Source organism: Talpa europaea (assembly GCF_964194135.1).
Source record: "Talpa europaea genome assembly, chromosome: X".
In the NCBI taxonomy this organism is placed as follows: domain Eukaryota; kingdom Metazoa; phylum Chordata; class Mammalia; order Eulipotyphla; family Talpidae; genus Talpa; species Talpa europaea.
The window spans coordinates 32335024-32359989 of NC_140081.1; the positions used below are offsets into that span (position 1 = coordinate 32335024).

Consider the following 24966-nt stretch of genomic DNA (forward strand, 5'->3'; position numbering starts at 1 on the left):
ACCAAATGGAGGAGGAAGGGAATTTATGCCTTAGTTTGGGGGTGGGCCATCATCTACACTGACTTGAATGGAGCCCCCCAGGATTGCCTTGCCTTCAAGCCAGAATGCAGTTCTTGTCTCTGGCCTGGCGAGATATCCCTGGGCGGGAGTCCCGGGGAAGCTGTGGAGATGGGGTATTGGGGGTCTCAGTTGCAGTGTCCTGAGCATACACAGGCCTGCACAGGTGTGGGGGCAGCGGGATTCGTTCCCCTAGGAAGAAGCCATCATCCTCTGAGGACTCGGAACTGGGGCTGGAGGGTGAGCTGGAGCAAGATCCTGAGTCTGACCCTGATCCCAAGTCACATTGATGGTGGTGACGTCTGCCAGAGTGGTGGCGGTGATGGTGGTAGTGGTGGCGGCGGTGGCAGCGTCGGCGCCGACTGGAGGCCCTGGGTGGTGGACTGCGTGGCCTGCGGCGCTGGGCTGGGGGTGCACTCAGGGTCCTCCGAGGGCCTCCGTCAGACACCAGAGGGTCTCGGAAACTGACACGTGGGGTGCTCTGGCGACCGAAAGCACCATCTTCTGGGCATGGGTCCGGCCTGTCAGGTGGCCCTGGGGGTGCCTCAGGGGCATTTCGGAGACCCAACTCAGGCATGGAGTGGCGATGGGGGGCCCCTCTCAGAAAGCGGGCAGGTTCCTCAGGGCCTGCATCTGGAAAGAGATGGGGAGTTCTCCAGGTATTTGTGCCACCACCATGCCCACCTGAGGGAAGGCCTGTGGTAGGGTCCTTTCTTCTTTCCCCTACCAGGACTGGGGAAGTGGGGGCAGGGTCAGAAAAGGGAAGCAAGATAGAAAGACCTGGAAATAATGAACCCCAGGGCAGGCTCCGGTGGAGGGAAGGGTGAGATTGGAGGAGCTGGATCAAGATTGGATTGGTGAGGGGCTGGGACTGGGGTCCAGGTTCTGATGGAAGGGGCGTGACATAGGCCCTAGTAGTGGAGGTTTGGGATGGAATAGGAATGGGGGGGACCTGGGCGTGGAGGGTGGAGGGTTAAGAGTTTGGAGGAATGGAGAAGGAACATGGGCCGAAGCAGGGACAGGTGGGGTTTGGGGACAATCCCAGTAGAGAAGGAAGCAGGGCTCACAGGAGGGTGTAGTTTGGGCTGGAAACCAGGCCTAGAATGTCAGGGGGGCTAAGCCAGCGCTGGGTTGGGGGCGGAGCCAGAGCTGCTGCAGGGGTGGGGCCTGGGCGATTGAAGGGGAGGGGCCAGGGTTTGCGGGGTAAGTGCAGTGTAGGTGGGAGTGGCTGAAGGCTTAGCTCACCAGGCGCTGGCTCCGTACTGGTGCCTTTGGTGGCGGTCTCATTCGCCCCCTCCACGGTAGAGAAAGAGGCTGTGGAGGCTGCGAGCGGTGCAGAGACCGTGCCCGGGCTCCAGCTGCGGCGGCCAGGTCCAGGAGCCGTGGGCTCGGACCCCAAGCTGCAGGCTCGTGAGCAGAAGATTAGGCCACGGCGCGGCAGGAAAGGGCGGCCCAGAAGGGCCTGCCCGCAGCGACTACAGCAGAAGCAGCGGTCTGAGGCGTGCCAGTGTTGGCCCTCATAAGCCATCTGTCCCTGGTCCAGGCCTGTGGAGAACCAAGCGAGGGGGGAAACTGAGGCAGAGTCCTCAAACACACCCCCACCCCTCCTGAATAGGGCCCTTCTTGGGAAGAGGCAGGAATCTGAGCCAGGGTACCCAAAGAACCCTCTCCCCTCGTCTCTTCAGAATGGGGCCCTTCTTTGGAGAGAGCAGGAAACCTGAAGGTTGGTTCTCACCCCTGGCTTCCTCATTCTTGTCTCTCTTGGCAACTGTCTTGTAAATGTTTCCCCCTCCCTGTCTCTTTTTTCCCAAGGTGCCCTCTCCCAGGGTGGGCCTATCTTGGGGGCAAAGGGGCTCAGCTGAGGGGGTGGGAGGGTAGTGTTGGGGAGTGGGAATTCTAGGGCACTCTGGTCTAGATGTGTAGTGCTGCACAGGTGGGGTTTAGAAAGTATTACACTATTACCACACTTTAATGAGGGCTGTCAGCAATGGGATTTGCAGTAATGGGCATTGGGTTAGACAAAGTATAGAGTGGCATAGGGCAGAGAGCCTGAAAGACAGGAGGAATCCTGGTGGTGTGGGGCTGTGGTCCAACTGTCCATCCACCCCCTGTCCAGGTCCCTCGTTCACCCACCGATGTGCTCTCCACAGCCATCACAGTACTCAGCGTGGCGAGCCTCATAGCAGGCGCAGCAGTGGGGGCGGCTCTGACGCATGACGTAGCGCTGCCCTCCTAGCGATGCTTCACACTCGAAACAGCAGAAGTGACCCATGTGCCAGTGCCGGCCCTCGGCCTCTGTGCACTCAGGGGAGAAGATGATCTGGGGGGGAGGGAGAAGGCCATCTGTGGCTATCAGAAAGGTGTGCCCCGGCCTTGCCCGCTGCCCCCTCCACCCGTGCCAAGTCACAAACCTCATCACAGGCTTGGCAGCGTGGGCGCAGGCGTTCAGCATGGTGGCGACCGCAGTAGACCTTGCCTGCGTGGTAGAAGTAGATGAGGTCCACCAGCAGCTCCCGGCATGTGGAGCACACAAAGCACTGTGGGTGCCAGCAAGCCCCCAGGCCTGCCCGGCTGGCAAATACTGCGATGTCTCCACCTCCGATCTGCTTGCCACACTGCCAAATGACAGATATACACCATCACCATCATGGACACCATGACCATCAAGATGGTCAGATGGAAAAGGGGTCAGTTAGAAAAGCTGGTCAGTCAAGGCATGGCAACTTGGGGCTTCCCTGTGGTGGATCTTTGTGACTGGCCCCAACTACAGGGTAGCTTTGAGACAGATCCTGCCTACCTTCATGAGGAGGGCTTAGAGATTGACCCTGCTCCTGGGGGGAAAGGTACAGACAGGTTCCATTCATCATGGGTGGCCTTAAAGGCAAGCTCCTTAAGGGGCTGGGGGAACCATAGAGACAGGCCAAGACTTGAGGGGACCTTAGTGACAGACCTCACCTAATGGTAGGATCTAAGGACAGGCTCCACCCAACAGGGGAACCTTGGGGACTAATTCCACCCGCCACCGGGCTCTAGAAACACTGTTTATTTAAAGTTTTTTTTTTAAAGATTTATTTATTTATACAAGAACCAGGGTACATGTCAGAGGCGCAGGAGGGTGAGAGAATCCACCAGAGACAGAGCGGGGAGCAGAACAGGCAGAGGAACCAAGGACTGCTGAGGGGAGCAGCGGGCGAGGCAGGAGAGGTCTGCCTGCCATGTGGGTTTCTCCCTGGCCAGCTGGGAATCAAACCCGCACTGCAGAGGCTGCAGACAGCTTCACAGTGCGGTGCTCAACCCGCTGCACCACCGGGGAGGCCTCTCTAGAAGCACTGTTTTGAAGGACAAGTCCCCACCATGAGAGGATCAGGGAGACAGCACAGGCCCCACATCCACTGTGGACAGGAGGAATCCACAGAGAAGGTCAACTAGTGCTTCCTTAGAGGCAGACCACTCCCAACAATAGGCTCTGAGGCACAGGCCCCATTCCTTAGGGGACCCTATAGACACAGCCTGCCAGCCATAGAAGTCGAGATGGTTCCTGCACGGACCCTACTCACCAGGGTGGGCAGTAGAGACAAGTCCCAAGGTTGTAAGTGGCAAGTCTGATCTATCTGCCCAGGCCGGGGGAGACAGGCCCTGCACTCCAGGGCACTGCTCTGGCCCTGCTCACCCACGGAGGCCATCCATGACTCACCTCTTCACAGATGGCGCCAGTGATGGTCACAGGGAAGATGCGCACAGTGCCGCGCCCCAGATTCTCCCTCTTCCGCTGCTGGCTGAAGGCTCTGAGCTCTTTCTTCTCAACCTCTTCCAGGGCCGTGCAGTACTGTGCCTGGAGGGGGTAGGGGTCTTCCAGGTTTCTCCCTTGATGCTTGCCCCCAAACCTCTTCCAAATTTCAGCCATGCTTAAAAAGTTTACTTCTAGACCTTTGTAAAGATGGTGCTTCCTGCCTGAAATACTCACCCCTTACTATTCATCCAATATCCAGCTATGGTTTTGCCATAGAATGTACCCCAATTGCTCCTTTCACCTCAGATCAGCTCACCTTTCCTCCTGCGACCCTGCCATTTCTAGCCTCCCAGCCTTTGCCCAGGCTGTATCCCCTACCTGGTACACCCTTCCTGTCTTCTTTCTCCTCACCTCACTGTCGTGTGGGGGGAGCTGGTGCAGCAGCTGCTTGATCCTGTATTTCTCCCCAGGACTGTTGACATAGGGGACCTTGTCCTCTGGGAGGCAGCTGAAAAATTGGTATACCTGGGAGGACAGGGCGGGTGAGAAAACAGTTGAGACTAGGGGTGAGTTGAGATGCAGTGGGATGGCGGGGCCTACTTCTCTGAGAATATTAAACTCATCAATCAGTAGGGAACGTCTACTGACACTCCCACCTCTCCCTCCTACAGGCCAGGCTATTCCTGTCAGCTCCCAAACATGCCTAGTGTACCCTCATGTCTTGACTCCATTTTCTTTTTTTTTTTAAAGATTTATTTTTATTTATTTATACAAGCACTGGGTACAGTCAGAAGCACGGGAGGGTGAGAGAATTCACCAGAGCCAGAGCGGGGAGCAGGGCAGGCAGAAGGACCGAAGTACACTGCTGAGGGGAGCAGCGGGCGGCAGGAGAGGTCTGTGTGCCAAGTGGGACCCTCCTCCGGTGGCCGGGGAGCAGCCGGGGATCGAACCGGCGCTGCAGAGGCTGCGGGCAGCTTTGCAACCCAGAGCTCAACCGCTGCGCCACGGGGAGGCCCTTGACTCCATTTTCCCCTCCAGCTGCTGTCCCACTTTTGTCCTTCCCTTCACAACAAAATTCCTCAAAAGAGTTGTGTGCACTCTAGTCCCCACTTCCTCCCCTCCCACGCTCTCTTGTCCCCACTCTATTCAGGCCTCCCCACCCCTTCCGTCCTGTCTGGAGTTCAAAGCTGTTCCTGTCAAGGTCATCAGTGACGTCCAATCATTGTTCAGTCTCAGTCCTCATCCAATTTGACCCACTGGACACATCTCACCGCTCCCTCTTCCTGGAAACACTTTCTTCCCTTGGCTTCTAGGACATCACAAAGTCCTGAGTTTTCTCCTACTTTATGCACTTTTTCTTCTCTGTCCCTCTTTTGGTTCCACCGCAACTACTTGACCCCTGCATGTGGGAGGGTCCTGAGGCTCAGTCCTTTGTCCTCTTGCCTCATTCCCTCAGGAACTGCATCCAACCTCGTGGCTATTAATACTACCTAGTGGCTAATGCCTCAGAAATGCATACCTCCAGTCCGGTGACCTCTCCCTTGCGTTCCAGGCAACGTGGCCACTCAGCTGTCTAACTGGCGTCTCAAACTCCAATGACCAAAACAAACATAGGCCCTTATCCCTCAAACTTGCTTTTGCCTTGAACCTTCCCAATATCCATCCATCCTTGGGATCATCTTTGCTCTTCTCTCTCTCTCTCTCTCTCTCTCTCTCTCTCTCTCTCTCTCTCTCTCTCAAATGAATCCTCTTAGCTCTACTTTCAAAATAAATCCAGAATCTCACCACCACCCGCTACTTCTATTGCCAGCACTGTCATCAGTCACATGAACTATTGCAGGAGCCTCCCCCTCACTACCCCCTGCTTCCACTCTCATGCCTACGTCTGTTCTACACGCAGCCAGGGGGATCCTGTGAAATCTTAAGACAAAACACATCCCTTTCTACTTACAACCTTCCTGTGGCTTCTCCCTCATGCAGGGTAGGAATCGAAGTCCTCTCCCTGGCTGCCACACCTTTCTGACCTCGCTCTCTGTCACCCATGCTGCTGCAGCTGTCCTGGCATCCTCACTGTTCCTCCGCAATACATGCCAGGCACACACCTGCCACACGGCCTTTGCACTGGCTATTCCCTTGGCCTGCATGGCTCTAACCTCAAACGCCTACATGGGTCACTTTTTCACCTCCTTCAGTAAGCCCAAACATCAAATTCTCACACAAGTTTACCTGGACAGCCTCCACGCAATTCAAATATCTCTTTCCACCTCCCTTCCCTGCTTTTTAATTCCACAGCCTTTATACCATGTGACATATTCTTATAGATATGCTTATTGGCTGTAGCTCCCGCTGGGAATCTAAATTCCAGGTGGGCAGATATTATGTCTTGTTATGTGCTTCTTCTCTACTGTATCCTCCATGCCTAGCAGTGTCTGGTGGGCTCAATGAGTATTTGCTGAATGAATTGATCAGTGGAGATGGGGTGAATGAAGTGCTGGGCTGAGACACGAGGTAAGGAGTAGAATAGGAGTGGGATGAATAGGCCCTGAGGAACTGGCCCACGGATCACTCAGGATACCTTGGTATTGTGGGGGGCTGACCACCACTTGATCACAGAGGGGTCAGAAGGACACAAGCAATTTGACTACATACCATAGTGTTGCCTCAGAAATTGGTTCCCATTCAAGAGAGAGAGAGAGAGAGAGAGAGAGAGAGAGAGAGAGAGAGTGTGTAGAGCAAGAATGGTTGGTGGTCTCTGGTCACCTGCTCAGGCTTGAGACCTGGGGGCACCCAGGCATACTCCTCGGAGGCACAGCCGGAGTCATCGTCAGAGATGGAGTGGCGCTGGAAGTCAGAGATTAGCCGACACATGATGCGTTCCAGGTCCACAGGCACTGCATGCACCGCGTGCTCCTCCCGTGGACATTTGCAGTGCTGGCAGATCTTTCTGGGGGGGCCGGGATGGGGTTAGTTACTGAGAGGTCACACATCGGACCCCTTGGCAGCCCAAGGAAGTTCAACTGAAGGACGGGGCATGAAACTATCACCACAAAGGATAACCAGGACAGGGCTCTGAGTCTGGGGGCACTGACCTGTGAAGGCTGATGGCCAACTGGGAAGTGTGTCTGTGAATTGGGGGTGGGGGCTGTGGGATCTCAAGGCCATTCCCTGATTTTCAGCTCTGGAACTGCGCTCTGACTCTCCTGGCAGCAGGCGTGAGTAGGGGAAGGGTTCTGAGCCTGAGCTTGGCATAAATCTAGGAATTTCCCCTCAGGACTGGCTCTGGTGGGTAGTGGGGGAACTTTCTTAAAGGCAGGCTCTAGCTTGTGATGAGGCTCTGACTTGAGGCCAGGTGGGGCTACTGAGCCTGTGGGTCAGGCTTTGTACTATTTTATGAGACATTTTGGGTTCAGGGCTCCAGTAGGACAGGACGCTGGGCCTAGGAGTGAAGTTTTGAGCTTAAGAGGGGGACTGGAGGCCAGTGGGTGGAGCCAGGGATCTCCTTAGGTTTGGGGCTCAGACGCTAGGGGGAAGACACTTCAGGGGGTGGGGCCGTACGGTGGGCGGAGCTCTCCTGGGAATGGGGCAATTGGGAATAAGTCAGGGGGCGGGGCTCTGAATCTGAGCTTGGGACAGCGCCCCAGTGGACCAGGATCAAGCCGAAGGGCGGGGCCTAAGCCTGGGGTGCATGGGTTTCCCTTGAGTGCGGGGCTCTGACGAAGGCAAGACCCTGGTACAGTCACCTACCTCCAGCCGTGCAGCAGGAAGCCGGGGCACTGCTCCCTGCAGGAGTTGCAGGGCTGGCCGCGATCTGGGTCTTCGGCTTCTGGTGGCTGTAGTGGGCGGGGGGCAGACGCAGGACAGGGCGAGGCGCGGGGGCCAGGAGGGAGAAGTCAACGCCCACCTCTCCACTCTGAGGCCGGCAACCGCAAGCTGAGGCCTGTCCCACCAGGGCAGCTCTGGGCAGGCTGGGACAGGGCCCGGAGCGCGGGGGAGGGGGCCACAACGGAGGTAGAGGCGGGGCAGTTGAGGCCACCTCCCTGTATGGCCCCATTCAAGGAATTCCCCTCCCCTGGCAAGCCTGTATCCCACCCATTCAGAGCGACACTTCCCACCAGCCTCAGCCTCCTCCAGGCCCTGAGCACTTCCCCCAGAACTCAGAGTACTTTACCAGGCCTCGACTTGGGCGCTTCTCCACCAGGAGGCCAGCAGCACCCTGGTTCCAGAGGATAGGAGTCCGGGACCTGGCCCTTACTTGGGATCCCCACGTTAACCCTGCTGTTCCTTTCAGAAGCGCAAGAACTCCTTCCCCAAACCCTGGCTTCACTCTCTCAGATCCAAGCAACGGGAGACCCTCTCTCAGGAGGCTCCTGATCCTTTCAGAAATCTCCTCCCGAAGAAGTCTTGATCTTGACCTCTCATGTCCATGCATAGCCCTAGATCTCAGGACTCTTCACTCCTCTGCACCACCATACCCAAAACCCACCTAGAGATCTTCTTCAAAGAAAAGAGAGAGACCCTTCTAACTAGGAAGACAAAAGCTCCCTGGTTCAAGTGGAAGCCTGGAAGCTCTCTTCCCCCCAATTTCAATCCCTCCACCCTCAGTACTCCCGCAGTGCAGGAGACTAGCACCCCTTCTCAGTCCACCTTCTGGTACAGGGATGGTCCTTCCCCCCCCCCCCAAGCTCAAGTGGTCCTGCTCAATCCAGGACCCCAGGACTCATTCTTTTGACACTCACAATCCCTTACCATAATTCACACTAGATTGGAGCGCACCACCAAGTCCTGGGGTGCTGATAAATGTTGCCAAAGCATGGGCAACCAGATCTACCCAGTCCTTCTCCACACGCTTGCCCCAGTCCCTCTTGTGGGAATCCTGGGAATGGGGATTCCCAGACCCTCTGTGGGACACCTCCTCACTATTGCTGTTCCCTGTTCCCTCTCCTGGACCTGTTTTCCCCTGACCCCCACCGTTGCCCGGACTCCCGCTCACCGCGCGCCCGGAGCGGCGCCTCCTGGACCCACGCGCGAACATGGCGCGCCCGCGTAGGGTCAAGCCGGGCCGGGTCAGGCGGATGGAATCCTTGCGACCGTCAGGCCACAGCGCGTCCGACAGGGGAGCTAGGTTCCGTAAACCTGACACCCGGGTGGGAGGAGCGCGCCCCGCAGGGTCCGCCCCCCCCCCCTCCCCAGCCAGCAGTCTTTCCGCGGCCAAGGCGCCCCCTGCCTAGAGGTGAGGGGCACGCAACCCAGCAGTGCTGGACCAGAAAACTTCCAGGTCCTCAGGCTCGGGGCTGGAGTTGGCTATCAGATGGCGCGGTCCCCCAAACCTTAGGGTGCCACGTGTTCCCTCACAGGGTTTGGAAGAGACCTGACTGCGCGAGGTGCGTTAGGGGGCTTATATGGACGCTTCAGGTCGATTCTCTTGAATGTTTATTTCGGGGGAGTAGTTAAAAGCCCCCTCTTGGCCTCCTCCCCACTGCGATGTTTCGAGGGTCACTTTTCTCCGGATGATGATGCGGGAATGGCCCCCCGCCGCATCGCAGCCCCAGCGGATGTATCCTCGCTCCCAGTAGAGAGCTATTGATAAATTTCACGCGCGCGCACACACACACACAGACACACACACACACACCCCTACACGTCCCTGCCCTGATCCACTTTCAGAGCCAGAGGTTTTATGGGGAGGAGATTAAAGTCAGAGTTCCGAGGCCCGCTTCCCCTTTTTCTCTTTATCCCTACAGGTCCAGCTGTCATGAGTCCCTAAATTCTGACAAATAGATCTTAAAGCCGTCCTTTCGCTCCCATGTTTCTCTCTCCAGTTAGAAATCCCTTCCTGGAGCTTAGTCCCAGAGCTGGGAGTCTCTTCGCGCTTTTAGGCATCGCAGTGCCCCGGGGCTGGGAGGACGGGGTCCCAGGCCTGCGGTCAGAACTCGGGCGCCCGGCGGGGTCTCTAATTAGGCACGGCGGTGGCGGCGGTCAGACGGCCCTTTCATCGTGGGCGCCCAGGACCTCCCCCTCCCACCACGCCCCATTACGCACATCCCTGTCACTTCCCGCCCATCCTGGCCCCAGGGAGGAGCCGGGGAGTGGTCAAAGGGGATAGATGAATGAACTAATAACCCGGCGCCCCGCCGCCTGGCCTTGCTGTCTAGCCGGTCTCCGGGTTCTCCAGTTGGGGCAGAGGCAAGGAAATGGAGCCGGCAGGGTCAGGGGTGGAAAGGGAAGTCTTCCTGTGAAGTGTGAAGGTCATTCTCTAACTCCTTAGGGTTTTGGGGACATTGTTCCACAAAGGGTGGGGAGAGGCATGGCTAAGGGGCCAGAATGGAACTCAACGCTAGAAAGACAGCATTTGGTGGCCAGTAGTGGGGTTACTCAAAGTGTGGCTTAGAATGATCCGCAGGGGAGGCTTCACAGAGGATACAGCTCAGCATAACTCTGTTGAAGGGACCTCAAATAGTGGGATGAGTTGAATGGTGACCAGCAGGTAGCAGGTGGAACTTCCTCTCCTTTTGTCCCCCCCCCAAAAAAAAAAAGAAAACAACACACTGTGAAGCCAGAGCCGGGTGGACTAGGTGGTTGAGGAGTTTATTTAGGGGAGGAGAATTAATCATATTTGTTCTTCCTTGGGGAGGGAGTCTTCAAACAATACCGAAGGGCATGGGAAAGGGTGGGGGTCTGGAGGGGAGGGGAAGGGGCCACAGCCAGACAAATGGCAACACACATCACAGGCACTACCAACATCACAGACACAGCAGAGGGAGCAGGAGAGGGGCTCCAGACCGGGCCTCCAACCACCCCAGGATGAATGGGGTAGGGAGGGAGGGAAGAGGCAGGGAAAGGGGGGAGAGGAGTGGGCTGGCCCCACACACCTGTTGGCTCTGTCCTCTGATTACCTAATTGTCCCATCTGTGGGGGAGGGGGCAAGGGTGTGCATGTGGGGGTCTTTCTCTCTGGATATCACCTTTATCCTCCAAGTCATACTTCATAGCTCTTCCCAGGTCACCTCGGTCCCTAGCCTCGGCCATGGATCTCTCTCCCACACCCAACAAAACTCTCCTCACAGCCCCTAGGCAAACCTGCCCACTCCCACTGCCAAACCTGCTCTCTTTAAAACATTTTTTCATTGCCTCTTGGAGGAGGGGGCTGTCCCTTTTGAAACCACCACATACAAATGACTACAAGCCCCGTCCCATCTGGAACCCTGACCATGACCTTAGTCAAGCTTGGCCCATTCCTGAATCCCACTTCTTGATCTTGCACAAGATCTGCCTGCTTTAAAATCAAACTCAGTTTCTTCACTGTTTCAAGCCACACCCATTCCATAGACTATGTCCCAATCCAAGACCCACTCCCTCTGGAGCTTCACCCACTGCCTGGTTCAAGCTCCATCCCTTCTAGAACCACACCCTCGGCTTTCTTTCAAGCCCTGTGCCCAGGCCCCAAGTCACACCCCTTCCACAGAACCTCTGTCCTGTTCCAAACCCTGCCCACTCTGGGGTCCACCCATTGCCTCATTCAAAGCTCCGCCCCCTTTAGAACCACGCCCTTAGCCTCTTCCCAAGCCCCAGCCAGAATGCTCTGGGGCACCCCTGTCTTTAGACTCCAGATCCAGTATGTCCGGAACCCAAGCCCTGCTTACGTGTTCCCTCCACTCCAGGGCTCCTGGCCAAGACCAACTTGGGCCCTCCAATCTCTGCCTTTCTCCCCACCTCAGGGTTGAATTTCCCGATGGCTCCTGTTCAGGCATTGCTCGGGGAATCATGGCAAGAGTTGGAAGGAGAGGAGGGAAAGAGGGGGGTGAGTGTGTAGTCACTCCCACCCTCCCCACACAGATGAAGCCTGTCCCCAACCTGTCCCCCTTTCAGAGTCTCCCAACTTCAGGGCACAGGGAACAGAGAGGGGCCAAGGGACGCAGGGCAAGGGGTAGGGGTAAGAGAGGGGCCTACTCAAGATTGGCCCCTAGTGCATGAGGGGAGTGGGATGGGGAGAGGGCTCAGACAGATAAATAGATATTTATATATAATATATATATATATATAAACAGCAAAGACAGTTAAGGGTCTCCTGGCTTGAGGGGTGGAGACCTGGGGTGTAGGGATGGTAAGGGAGGGCAGGCCTTCTCCTGAGCTCTTGCCCACCCATGGGGTCCTCCCGGGCTGCACTGACCTGTGGAGACAAAAGACACAAAAAGGAGAGGAGGCCCAGACACAGGGGTTCCCTTAGGGAAGGGCTGGGCGGCTATGCCTCCATCCTGGCTCTGCCTGGCATGCCTTTTGCCTGCACTCATAGTCCTGGAGTCAGCTTCATCCCAGCTGTCCTTCTGGGCAGTATGGGAGAAATAATGGTTCCCCTTCCCCTAATCCTCCCCCCCCAAAAAAACAGTACTGGGCACTGTTCTAGCCATTGGTGATAAGCCATATTGAGCAAAACAAAGATCCCTATCTTTGTGGAGTCTGCATTATATCAGGGGAGACAGACTTCAAATAATGACCATGATGTATAAGTGAGCTATCTATATGACATAAGGTGATAATAAATGAAATGGAAAACAAGAAGTAAACCGGGGTGAGGGGATCAGGAGTGTTTAATAGGGGAAGATTGCTGTACTAAGTTGGGTAGACAGTTGCTATCACTGAAGAAGTGACACTGGAATGAAGGTGTAAGGGGGTGAGAGAATGAGCCATGCAGATAAATGAGGGAAGGGGGAAATAGCATTTCCACCCTGGAAGAGCATTCCAATAACTAGTTTCAGGTCACAGAGCTTGCAGTTACCAAAGCCAGTGCAAAGGTCCTGTGGTGGGCTCATGTCTAGTATGTTTTAGAAACAGCCAGGAGGTCAGTGGGGCTCTAGTGGAGTGAGCAAGGGGAGTGGTAGCAGGTGATATCAGAAAGGTAGGTAATAGGGTCACATAGAGCCTGGTGGACTAGGTTATGAGCAGAGAAGAGTAAAATGAGAGCAAAATGTCTCCTGCTATGTTGTTTCTATTATTTTCTCAATAAATGTTTCTTAACATTAGCCATGCTTTAAGAGACATGCGTACAGCATGAATAAGTCATGGTCACATACCCTAAATCTAGTGGAAGAGACAGTCAACAAACATATAAACTAATAATTACAGCTTCTGATAAAGAAAAGCATAGGGTAATATGAGAGACATAAGGGGACTTGTTTTAGACAGGGTAGTCAGGAAGACCTCACTGAAATAAGTGACCCAAAGGATGAAAAGGAGCTGGACAGGTAAGATTATCAGTGTGTGTGTCAACCCCAGGGGAAAAGCAAGTCCCAAGTTCCTGATGTTTGATTGTGCTTGGCCACTGGAGGTGGCCAGTGTGGCTGGAGCAGAGTGAAGGGTGGGGAGTGGCAGGAGGTGAGAGGTCAGAGAAGTGAGAGTTGAGGCTAGTTTGGGTAGGGTCTTGTGGGACACAGGGAAGGCTTTGGCTTTTATTCTGTGGTGGGAGCATGGGCAGAGCTCTGAGTACATGAAGAGCGTGGCCTGATTTAGGATTTAACACAATCTGGTGAGAAGTGGTTATATATATGAAGGTAGAGCCAACAGGATTTTTTTTTAATGTATTAGATTTTGGATGCCTGATGAACTCCTCTCTGCCCTTTCCATCCTGGCCAAGCGCCAGAAACTACTCCAACCACGTGTAGCCACCTCCTCTTTCCCCTCTTAAGCCCTCCTCTTGCCTTTTCTCCCCTTCTCCTCCCTCACATGTGAAGGAAGCCTTACTGATTTTTAAGAAGGTCAGCACGTCTGTCCAACGCCTCAGCTCCGCCTCTTTCCCTTCTTTGAAATTCCACACCACCTCTCTCAGCTCCAGGGGTGGGGAGAGGCGGCAAATCTATCACCACCTCCTGGATTGGCATTCATGACCCAAACCCGTTTACCTTCGCCAGCATCTATTGCCCTTAACATAACCTATTGGCTTATCACTCACTTCTCAGAACCATCTCCTTTTTTCCTGACTCCAGTGCGTCCCAGGTTCTCCACTACATGAACCCCTCAACCAGGCGCTCGCCATCTCTGGTTACTCCGCCCGCTTTTCTCCTCCCGGTCCCTACACCTACATCCTCCAGGGCACTTCCACCTCTCTCCTATTGGTTCTTCATTCTGCCCATCTTCAAGCACCGCCCTCATACTCTTCATTTATTGGCTAGATTTTCGCTCTTAGCCTATGGATCCACCTCTTTATTGGCTCTTTCCAACTCCCACCCTGACTAATCTAGCAAGCTCCCCTACTGGTTCATTGACCCGCCCGTCTCCTTTCAAGTACCCTCCTTGGCCGTACCACCCGTCCATCACTCACCAGATTACATCTGATTGGAGAAGGAGGTGGGCGCACCCTGAGGGCCGTAGCCTTGCTGCCCGTAGTCACCCTGAGGCCCGTAGCCACCGCCACCGCCGCCGGCTGGCTGCCCGTAATCTGGCTGGTAGCCGCCCTGGGGCCCGTAGGAGTCCTGGGGTCCGTACCCGCCAGGGCCCTGCCCGTAGCCCGCCTCGCCGTAGGCATCCCCAGGTGCTGGTTGCTTCTCCGGGGCGCCAGGAGGCGCGCGCAGGAATGGGGCGGCCCAGCCAGTCTCCTTGAACACGAACCACAGGTTGCCAACCCAGAGCACCAGGTTCAGGAAGCCGAACACCTGCGGGGAGACAAAGCCCGGCTATCCTCCTGCGCCCATAGCTTTGGCCGCCCTGGGGAACGTGGAGTCGGGCGCGTAGAACATAGATCCACTGGCTTCTGGAGAGTGGTGGTTTCTGGAACCCCGACACGCTGTCCCGGCATTTGAACGTCAATATACAGAACATCACATTGGGGGTGGGGTGTGCTAGAATCCAGATTCCCCAGGATATTGAGATATATGGTATCACATAAGTGTATATATTTAAACATATACACACTACATGTACACGTTTATACATATATAAAAATAGCCAATCTAAATTTGTAATATATAGTAAAATGTTAAGCATCAATTTTATTAAATATGTAGATGTACCACTAATAGATACATATAAACATATATGTATATACAAATACATGTAAAAATACACATGCACAATGTATATAAATATATTTTTATATTAAAACAAATAGAATTTATATACATATGTACAATATAATTCCATTTGGCGACAAGAAGTAATATCCTCACTTTACAGTTTAGGAAACCTGAGACCCAGAGAGGCTACGTTGCCCAAGTCTCACAGTCAGCAAGAGTCAGAGTTGGAATCTCAGCATCTGTAACACTGTATAAGCGTTTTCAGTATCATGTTCTTTTTTAAGCACTTTCTATGTTATTACTTGACTAAACACTCATCTTTGGAGTAGAATCTATTACTAGTTTTCCATCTACACTTTCAAAGTGAGGTCTGAGAGGCTGAGTAACTAGTTTCAGGTCACAGAGCTTGCAAATGGAAGAGCTGGGATTTGATTTCAGACAGTATGTCTTGGACCAGTAGGGGGCGTCCACGTAGGAAAAATTTCAAGTTATTCTTTTCCTTTTGCACATGAGGAAACTGAGGTCCCAAGGGGTTACTGAGTTGCCAGAGATTCTACCTGACTAGACTGGGACAGGGATCAAGGTCTCCCAAACCTAATTGGACAGAAGAGCTCTTGTTTCCTTCTTGGAGCAGTCTGTGCTGTCACAGTGGTTACAATTGCTATCTCACCCTTCATGGTTCTGTGGTTGGCATGCCTCCTCTAGGGAGCCCTCCTGGATTTCCTCTGAAGTCTCTCATTCTCTCCCTCCACCATTCGCCATGCCCTACTGTCAGTTTCCCACGACAGCCAGCTTCTCAGGGCTTACCACTGAGGTGTTGAGGCCAGAGGTCACAGGGTCCCTCAGCTCCTTGCACATGTTCCCTGTCTGGCGGCAGACAGCCATCTCCTTGATAATGTTCTCTGGGTCTGTGGCCATCTTCACATCCGACAGCCCCTTGGCCCATGCCGACGAGCTAACCAGCCACATGAAGGCAAACACTGCCGTGGCCAGAAAGTCCTAGGGTGGGCAGGGGACAGGAAAGTGTCAGTGAGCGGACTGAGGGCCCTTGTCAGATCATAGGCTTTCTTGTGGGGGGGTTCCCCAGAAGAGGTCTGTTTCTTCCCTGCCTTTTCAGCTCTGAAGCCCCCAACACTTCCACTTGAAGGTGGTCTCCCTAGCTCGGAGCTGTGTATGTGACACAGAAGATGTGGGGGTGTGACTGTGACGTGTGGGTGTGGGGGATCCTGTGGAATGGTTTCTGAATCTGTAGAAAGTAGCGTGTCTTTCCACCTTTGTCTGAATGTGGGTATTTGTGTCTGGGTTGAGTGTGTATGAATACAGCTGTGTAGGAATCAGTGTGTCTGCGTGGCATGATGACAAGCACGACTGTCTCAATGAACCTCCAGGTGCTCCTTTCTTTGATCTAGACTGTGTGGTTGTGTGAGAGATGGCAGGTTTCCGGGTGTAGGCCTGTCTAGGATTCTGTGTGGGCTATGTGTGTGTCCCTGTCACTCTATCTTGTGTCCCTGATGCTCATAGCAGTGGCAGCAGCAGTAACATGTGCTGATAGGGTGGTGGTTGGCATGCGGGCCTGCCTGGGATTTGGTGTGGCCTATGGACTTGATTGTGTCCTCCCATCCCTGTGTTGGAGTGGCCGAGGGAGCTCACCAGCATGGGCCCTTTGTTGTTCTCTCGGTACTTGTTCTGCAGGAAGATGTAGGTGGCCAGAGCCCCCATGGAGTAGAGGAAGGCAAACACAGCCACGGTGACAAAGAATTCAGCTGATGAGGAGTAGTCCCCTACCAGGAAGATTTTGGTGGTGCCCTCTCGGCAGGTAGGCGCATCAAAGTACACTTGGTGCAGCCTGAGGAGAGAGACAGGCAGGTGTGGCTCAGACCCTAAGATACACCCGACCCCTCTCCTTGCTCTCTACCCACCCAGTCACGGGTCCCCGAGATTCTGACCAGGTCCCAGGAAGAGGAGGAACCATTCACAGAGCACCTACTGTGTGCCAGTCACGTTTCACTGACTGATCATTGCATCCTGGTGAAATAAGTTGTTATTCACCCCCACTCTATTTTTTTAAAATATTTATTTATTTATTCATACAAGAACTGGGGTACAGCCAGAGGTGTGGGAGGTGAAAGGATTCACCAGAGACAGAGTGGGGAGCAGAACAGGCGGATCTACTGAAGAAATACACTGCTGAGGGTAGCAGCAGGCGAGACAGGAGAGGTCTGTTGCTCCATGTGGGTCACCTCCTTGGCCGGGGATCGAATTTGTTCTGTGCTGCAGTGACTTAACCCCTTGCGCCACCAGGGAGGCACCATCCCTCACTCTAACTCAGTCACTTTGGCCTCTAGGTGATGTAGAGAGAATGCCAGCTACCTGAGCACCCTAAGACCTTTGCACTAGAATGCTCTTTTAGATAACTTCATGTTTTACTCCCTTCACCTCCTTTAATCCTTGCTGAACTGTTACCTCCTCACGGAGACCTTCTCTGACCTCACTATTTAAAATGAAATCTTTAAAAAATAATAAATAAGGCCTCCCTGGTGGCACAAGGGGTTAAGACACAACCTATGAAGCTATCTGCAGCCACTGCAGCATGAGTTAGATCCCCGGCCAGGGAGCTGACCAACATGGATCAGCAGACCTCTCCTGTCTTGCCCGCTGCTCCCCTTAGGAGTGTATTTCAGTAAATCTGCCTGTTCTGCACTCTACCCTGTCTCTGGTGAATCCTCTCACCTCCCACACCTCTGGCCTACACCCCAATTCTTGTATGCATAAATAAATCTTTAAAAAATAATAAATAATAAATAAAATGAATCAAACTATTCTCTCCCACCATGCCTTAGCCCCCTTCCTGTCTCCATTTTTTCCCCAGTAGCAGGGATCTCCATTTGACACGCCATGTATTTTTTTTCTTGATTGTTGCAGTAACTACAAGAGGACAGGGCTTTTCCCTTTAGTTTGCTCATTGCTGTATCCCGAGGGCCTGGAACAGTGCTGTCGCCTAATGGGTGCTCAATAAATGTTTATTAAATGAAATGTACAGAGGCAAAAAAACAGAGGTTCAGTGAAGTGCATTAACTTGCCTAGAGACACACAGCTGGGGGAATGGCAGAGTTGGTATCTGAACCCTGTGCTTGCCCCCTACATCATGTTGACTCTTCTCCAGAACCCAGAGAGAAAAAAGAGTGTATGCATAGCAGAGGGCCAGTCCAGAAACTACAAAATAAGAGACAGACAGATAGAAAGATGGGGGCGGGGGCGGGAGGGTGGTGGTGGGGGTGGTGGTGCTTAGAGGGATCTGGAACAGGATATGCATATGTGATGGGGGAGGGGCAGATTGGGAAGGTAGCTGGCTAAGGCCTTGCCAGTGGTGGGTTGGAGGAAGGGCTACAGGAAGAAAATGTATGTGGGAAGAAAGACTGGAGTGGGATCCCACAGCGCTGGCCTCAGATTGGGGGGCAGGATCCTGAGGCTGAGAAATGGGGCCCTTGTGTAGCAAAGGTCCTGGGGGAAGGGATTTATATTCACTGCTCAATTACTAAATACATACTTGTCTCATTTAGTGACCCTCCCCCAAAATTCTCAAAGGCAGGCATATAATACCCATTTTACAGATGAACAAACAGAGGCTTAGGAAGGTTAAGTTACTTGCCCAAGGTCGCACAGTTGATAAACAATGGAACTAGGAGTTGAGTTTTTGGTTTTCTAGTGTGCTGGATTGGGAGCAGAGTACCCAAGGGGGAATAAGGAGTCCTGGGTGGGGGGAGGTATCAGGGCAGCAGGGGTTGCTTAGCGGGATCCAGGGCAAAGACTTTTTTCCTGGGAGACTTGTGGATAAAAGACAGATCCTCAGGACCCCGGGTCCTAGGTGTGGGAGGTGTGAAGGGGGGTCCATAGGAGATTCTTGCAGTTTTGTGGATTTTGAAGGTGTAACAGGGTGGTCCCCAGGAAAGGGGGAGGTTCCCTGCCCCACCCAAGGGAGGGTGGAGCTGAGCAGGAAGAGGAGAAGCTGCAAAAAAGACTGAGGAAGGAAGCAGGATGGAGCCAGGCCCCTCTCCCTGTCCTATAACAAAGGGACTGCCTGGAGCAGTGCCCATGCCGCCAATTCCCTCTTCTTTCCCAGACTCTCTTCCCTGGCGTCTGTAAACCACTGGGTCCCTAGTTGCCTTCCTACTTCCTTTTCTTTGTATCCTTTGCTTGGAGACATTCTCTTTACTCTCCCTGATGTTCCTCTTTTCACTCTACCCTAGGTGATCTCTCAAGCCCACATTTATTCTCAGTGGCCCCAAATCCCTCATTTCCAACTCCATCCCTGACCTCTTGAGTCCCTTAAACTTATTTTACTCATTTTAACAAACACTCATGGAGCACTTTTTGTGTGCCTGGTGCTGTGTTAAACACTTTACAGGTATTAACTCATTTAATAATTATAATAACCCCGTGAGGTGAATATTATTATTCTGTTTTACAGATTAGGAAACTGAGACCCAGAGTAGTTGGTTATATGATCTGTCCAAATATCAAAGGAGATTCAGAAGCCTCTCTTGAAATTGTGTCTTTGGGTCTTTGTCTCCTACCCACCCCCACCCCGCCCCAAGGAGGCAAGCAGCTCCATGGGGGCAGTGACGTTGCCTGCTTGTGCTCACTGTCTTGTTCCTAGCACCAGGCATCATGCCTGACACACAGTATGAGCTCAATTAATATCAGAATTGTTTAATTGAGTTTAATCATTCCCTATAACTAAGCAGCACTCTGTCATTATTCTTCGTTATCATAAAACCCTATATGAGCTGCAATTCTTTTTATTAATTTATTTATTACAATATTGGCTCCAAGAGGGTAGAAGCTTGGTCTGTTGTGTTCACTTTAAGTAGTACTTGGCATAGAGTAGATTCTCAAAAAAAAAAAGTGTATGGAGTAAATGAAAGGGAAGTATATAGTAATACTATTGAATAAATAAAATAATAATATTGGCTAACATTAATTGAGCACCTACTGTGTGAAGGATATGTATACATATAAATCATGCCTTTTACTTTTGAATCTTGTGTATTGCCACCTCTGCCCCCTCTCTCCCCACCACCCCCGACTAGAGCATGTCAGAAGGTAGCAGTCTTTGCCTGACTTGCTCACCACACGTCCTAGAAGTCCAGAGCGGTGCCAGGCACAAGGTAGGTGCTCGGTGCATGCGCAGTGACCTTAATGGGTGTGGTCCCCTGAGGTGAGGGCTGGGCAGGAGCCACAAGGGAGGAGGTGTTGGCGATCCCACCCCGCCTCCCGCCCTCTCCCAGGTCTGTCGGGATCCCAGGGGAAGGCTAGGGTGAGGGCACACCTGAAGGGGTACTCGAATTCGACCTTGATGTTGAGGTCACTCTTGGTCTTGTTGGCACACTCCACGCTCAGCCGGAGCTCCCCACTGTAACTGCCGCATGTGGCAAAGGCGAAGATGGCAAAGACCTTGGGCAGCAGGGATGGGGATGATCACAGTGAGCCTGTATGCACATGGGAGGGGGCACTCCTCGGAACAGATCGGGGCCCAGCACAGGCAGCAGCAGCTGGAACGGGTCCCCACCCCCAACCTCTAATCAGGGCTCATCGGGTCCAAGGACAAGCTGATTACAGGGGTGTGGCTGTCTCAGTCTCTCTCCCAGTGTCTCTGTCTCGAAATCTCCGGCACCCCCCCCCCTCAATCTCTCTATTTCTGTCTCTCTGTATTTCTTCCTGTCTCTTGTTTTCTGTCTCTCTATTTCTCTCTGTCCCTGCCTTTCTATGTGTCTTGGTCTTTTTCAGGTGTCTATTTGTCTCTGTATCTCTGCTTCTCTCTCTGTTTCTGACTCGTAGCATGTAGGCATCTCTTTTTGTCTCCTTTTTCTCTTTCTGTGTGTGAATGTTCGCCTCTGTTTCTCTGGTCTGTCTCTGTCTCTACTGTTTCTCACCCTGTCTCTGTAGGGCGGCCTCGTTGTGTCCCTTGTGCCTCTCTTTCTCTCTTTTCTCCAGTGTCTCTTATTCTACCCCCAGCCCATTTCATTTTTCTGTCTCTCTTCCCGTGTCTATTTCTTTGCATCTCTGATCTCTGTGCATATTTCTCTGGCTCCCTTGTCTTTGTCTCTTTCTACCTTCTCTTTCATCTCTATGTCTTTTTTCCTGGTATTTCCACCTCTTTCCATCATTCCCTCTCTCATTCTCTCTGTCACCTTCACTGTCTCTGGGTTTCTTGGGCTTTGCATCGCTCCCCCAGGAGTGGGCTTCAGGCTCCACCTCCCCTGCCCCTCTCTCACCTCAGGAGAGGAGGTAGGACGTCACTAGTCTTCCACTTCACAACAGGGGCACCCTCAGCCTTATGTGACGTCACAGCACAGTCCAGTCATTCTCTGGCCCCAACCCCCGGAGACTTGATCCTGGAGCCCAGTTCCCCCAGTCCATTTTGACCCCACTTATCCATCCATTCCTTGGTCCCTACCCTGGATCCATCCTTGTTCTTCCAGACCCCTCTGCCCTGCCTCCCTCTCCCCACTGCCCAGACCACACTCACCCATTGCAGCACCTTCACGAAGCCGAGGGGCTCCTTGACCACCCGGAACTGACCCCCGGCCACCAACTGAGGAGAAAAATGGTGGGGGTGGGGTGGGGTTGTTGGGGGTGGAGAGGAAGGTGAGGGGCATGGCTGGCAGGCGATGACCGCTGGGGATAGGGCATGTGACCTCGGATAGGGAGTGACGTTAGTTTGGAGAAGGGGTGAGAAGGAGAAAGTGATATTTTGGGGAAGGTGTGAGCACAGGCAGGGTCACTGAGAGAAGACCCTTGGGGTTCAGGACTGCTGCAGAGGTCTGGGGAGATTGTGAGACAGATGGCCAAGGGTGTTGGGGGTGAGGAAGATGAGGATGAAGCCAGGGCTAGTTAGGGAAGGTGAGTCAGATGGTGAAGGGGATCGGGTTGAGAGAGTGAGGAAAGACTCGGGGTTCATTAGGTGGGGGAGGGGGTCTGGGTGGTGAAGGTGAGTCATAACAGGGAGGGAGTTGGGTTGGCTAGGGTGGGGGAGGGGTCTACAGCGGGAAAGGTGAGTCGGATGGTGGTCGTGGGGGGGTCTGAGAGGACGGGGACGGGTCGGTACTGGTTAGAGAGGGGATGAGGTTCTGAGGTGGGGAAGAAGAGTGAGAAGACATAGAGGGTCTGGGCTGATTAAGGTGGGGGAGGGCTGGGACAGGACTTCAGTGGCTATGTGCTGGTGGACGGGAGACTAGGGGTTTTGGAGAGGCAAAACCGGACCGTTCCCTTTGGTCTGCTCTGGGGGAAGGGGTGGTCGTCCACCAGGGTACCGTCTCTGGGAGGGGCAGGTGCCATCCCTCCCCCCACCTCCCACCCCCGCCTCCATGCCTTCTGTCGCTCTATTTCCTAGCTCAGCCGCAGCACCCCCCATCTTCCTTCCACTCTCTTCTCCTCTCCCCCCTTGCCCGCACCCCGGTACCAAGACCCCTATTCCTCCCCTCCCGGTTCCGGTAATGAACTAGGCTTCTGGCGGCCTCTGCTGCGGCAGCGAGGACGGCCCTCGCTGCGGCAAAGGGCGCAATCCTTTTCTCCACCCCCCCTTCCCCCCCTCGCCTGCCGCAGACCCCAGCCCAGCACCGGGGACAGGGTGTCCACCACCAGAGCCCTGGCCACCACCTCTTACAGGCGGCGGGCCACTGCGACCTAGGCTCGGCGGCCGGGCAGCGGCGGGCTCTGTCCGCGGTGCTGGAACGCGTACCTGATTCACCACGTCCATGTCTGCCAGCAGCAGCATCAGCAATGCGGGGGGCGGGAGGCGCCTGCTAGCAAGGGCGGGCGCAGGGCGCGGCGGGGGTGGCGTATGATCGTTGGAACAGCCCAGGAGGCCGCAGCTCCGCCCCTCGCGCCCCCACCTCCCTTGCTGAACGCGCCTGCGCACCGAGGACCGTGCCTAAGGCTCGGCGGTCGCCATTCCAGCCCAGTGCTTGGTGCGCGAAGAGTGGTCCAGGAAGATCGTTCTCTCTGAGAATTGCTACAGGGCTGCGTCCTACGGCGTGACAATTTTGACAGACCCTTGACTGAGTTTGTGGAATGTATTCACTCATTTCATCCTTACAACAGTCCTATGGGGTACGGACTCAGTCCCATTTTTACAGAGAGGTATATACAGACCCCAGATAGGTTAAGAGACTTGCACAGGGTCTCCCAGCTAGTAGTTGGCAGTGCGCAAAATTCCTGCAGTTTAAATTTTAGTTTAGTCCCTTTAGTTCAAGGTCTTAAGGATTTCTTCTTGTCTGCATTTTACGCACACTTTAAAAACTCCCTTGTCTCTCTAACCGTCTTTCCTATTTCTCTGTTCCTCTTAGTCAAATTCTTCCTAATTCAACTCTACACTTTACATTCTATTTATTCCTCAACCCTCTTTTGCTCTCCGAATGCTGCTAAAACCATGCCCAACGAAGTCATGGAGATTGCCATGTTGCAAAATCCAATGAATAACAATAGTTGGAACCTAAGATGCTCAACCTCACTCAGACTAAAAGAAATGCCTACTAGGAAGGTACAGTTTCCATCTTTGAGGGTGGTGAAAAAAAAAGTGATAATGCTCAAAATTGGTAGGTTGGCCAGAAACAGGTATTCTCATAAATTGCCAGTGGAAGTTAAATTGGTATAACTTTGGTAGAGGGCAAACTTTGGAACAACTTTGCAACTTTGGCAAAATCTAGTGAAATAGCAAATCCATATACTATTTGGTTCAGCGTTTACACTAATGGGAATTTATCTTCCAGATAGATTCTAGTGCTAAAAGGTGTATGTATAAGTTGATACACTACAGTGCTGTTTACAAAGAGTGGCCTCTCCCTAAAAGCTAATTGCTGCCAGCCTGTTTAAATAAACTGATACAGCCACAAAATGGAGTAATATTGAACTGTCTATAATAATATGGAGATATGGAATAACCACTGTAATATTGGGTTAAGTAGGAAATAAAAGATGCCAAATTCTGTGGGAATTGCGAACAAAGAGAAGGGAAGGATTATATCATAATTATACAGAGAATAGTTAATGTTTTACATTATGGCAGTTTTGGGTCAAGTACTATTCTGAGAACTTCACATATATCACTCATTTAAACCCTCAAAACAATCCTATGAGGTAGACACCATTATCATTATCTTAAAACTGAATAAGGTGCAGAGAGGTGAAAGAATTTTCATATCTACATGACCTTATGGTTATGGTAAGTGGTAGAACCAGGACTTGAACCCAGTGAGTCTGGTTCTAGTACCTGTTACTCTTAGCCACTGTGATAATTTATCAGTGCTGTACCTTATTAATCAGGTAGAAAAGTTACCTGATAACACTGGTTACCTCCAGAGGGAAGGGAAACTTTTGAATCATCTGAATGTAGATTTGGGTTTTTTTTCAAATTAATGTTTATTTTTTTACATTGCTGTTCATTTTTATACAATGTTTGATTCCTCCCCTCAGGAGTAGTCCCCATAAAATTCCCATCACCACATTGCCCGTGAACCATCACCATAGTCTCTTGTGCTCTTCCCTCCCTGTTTTGGCCTCTCTCCCTCTCCTTCCCCTGCTGTATGTCTTGGATTTATACTTTGCCTGCTTGTTTTTTTTTCCTGACCCCTTGTTCAGTTTCCCTATATTCATCCACACTCTTGCATGCACACACACAGGCACTCAAATTCATACGAATGTGTAATGGATACTTCATAGTTATTGTCTTCGGGGAAGAGCATGTGCTTTGGCATTCAGTTTGCTGGAATTTGAATCCCTTCTATAATATTTATTCCTCTATGACTTTGGACATAAAAGATAGTTTTAAATGGTACCTACAGGATTGTTGCACTGATTAAACAAGATAATCACTGTAATGCGCTTAGCACAGGGCCCAATAAATGGTTCATTTTACCTCCTACACATCTCTGGAATCCTCTCACTTCTCACCATCTCCTTTGCCACCTCCCCTGGCTAAGGCTAAGGCCTGCCAATTTTAGCATCTCTATTCTCTTCCCCCTCCCTTCTGTTTTCAGCACATCCGTCAGAGCATCTATTTAAAATGCAAAGTTAACTATATCACTACCCTGTTCAAATCTCTCCCATGGTGCCCATAGCTGTTAGAGACAATCCCAGGGTTTGGGGCCTGACATTCAAGGGTCCGCATCATCTGACC

General features: G+C 52.7%; 2 protein-coding genes across 2 annotated transcripts; both read right to left on the reverse strand.

Annotated features, from left to right (window-relative positions):
- Nucleotides 1–94: 94 nt before the first annotated feature.
- PRICKLE3 (prickle planar cell polarity protein 3) lies at nt 95–8819 on the reverse strand (the record flags this gene model as incomplete). Its single annotated transcript, XM_084258057.1, has 9 exons — nt 95–690; nt 1303–1602; nt 2191–2377; nt 2469–2672; nt 3752–3889; nt 4199–4312; nt 6548–6731; nt 7532–7617; nt 8778–8819. The coding sequence occupies 9 exons, from the start codon at nt 8817–8819 to the stop codon at nt 95–97; spliced, it is 1851 nt and encodes a 616-aa protein (XP_084114183.1).
- A 5283-nt stretch (nt 8820–14102) lies between these two features.
- On the reverse strand, nt 14103–22566 carry SYP (synaptophysin; the record flags this gene model as incomplete). Its single annotated transcript, XM_084258368.1, has 6 exons — nt 14103–14429; nt 15597–15788; nt 16440–16635; nt 20119–20243; nt 21319–21384; nt 22531–22566. 6 exons carry the CDS (start codon nt 22564–22566, stop codon nt 14103–14105), a joined length of 942 nt encoding a protein of 313 aa, XP_084114494.1.
- Nucleotides 22567–24966: the final 2400 nt, after the last annotated feature.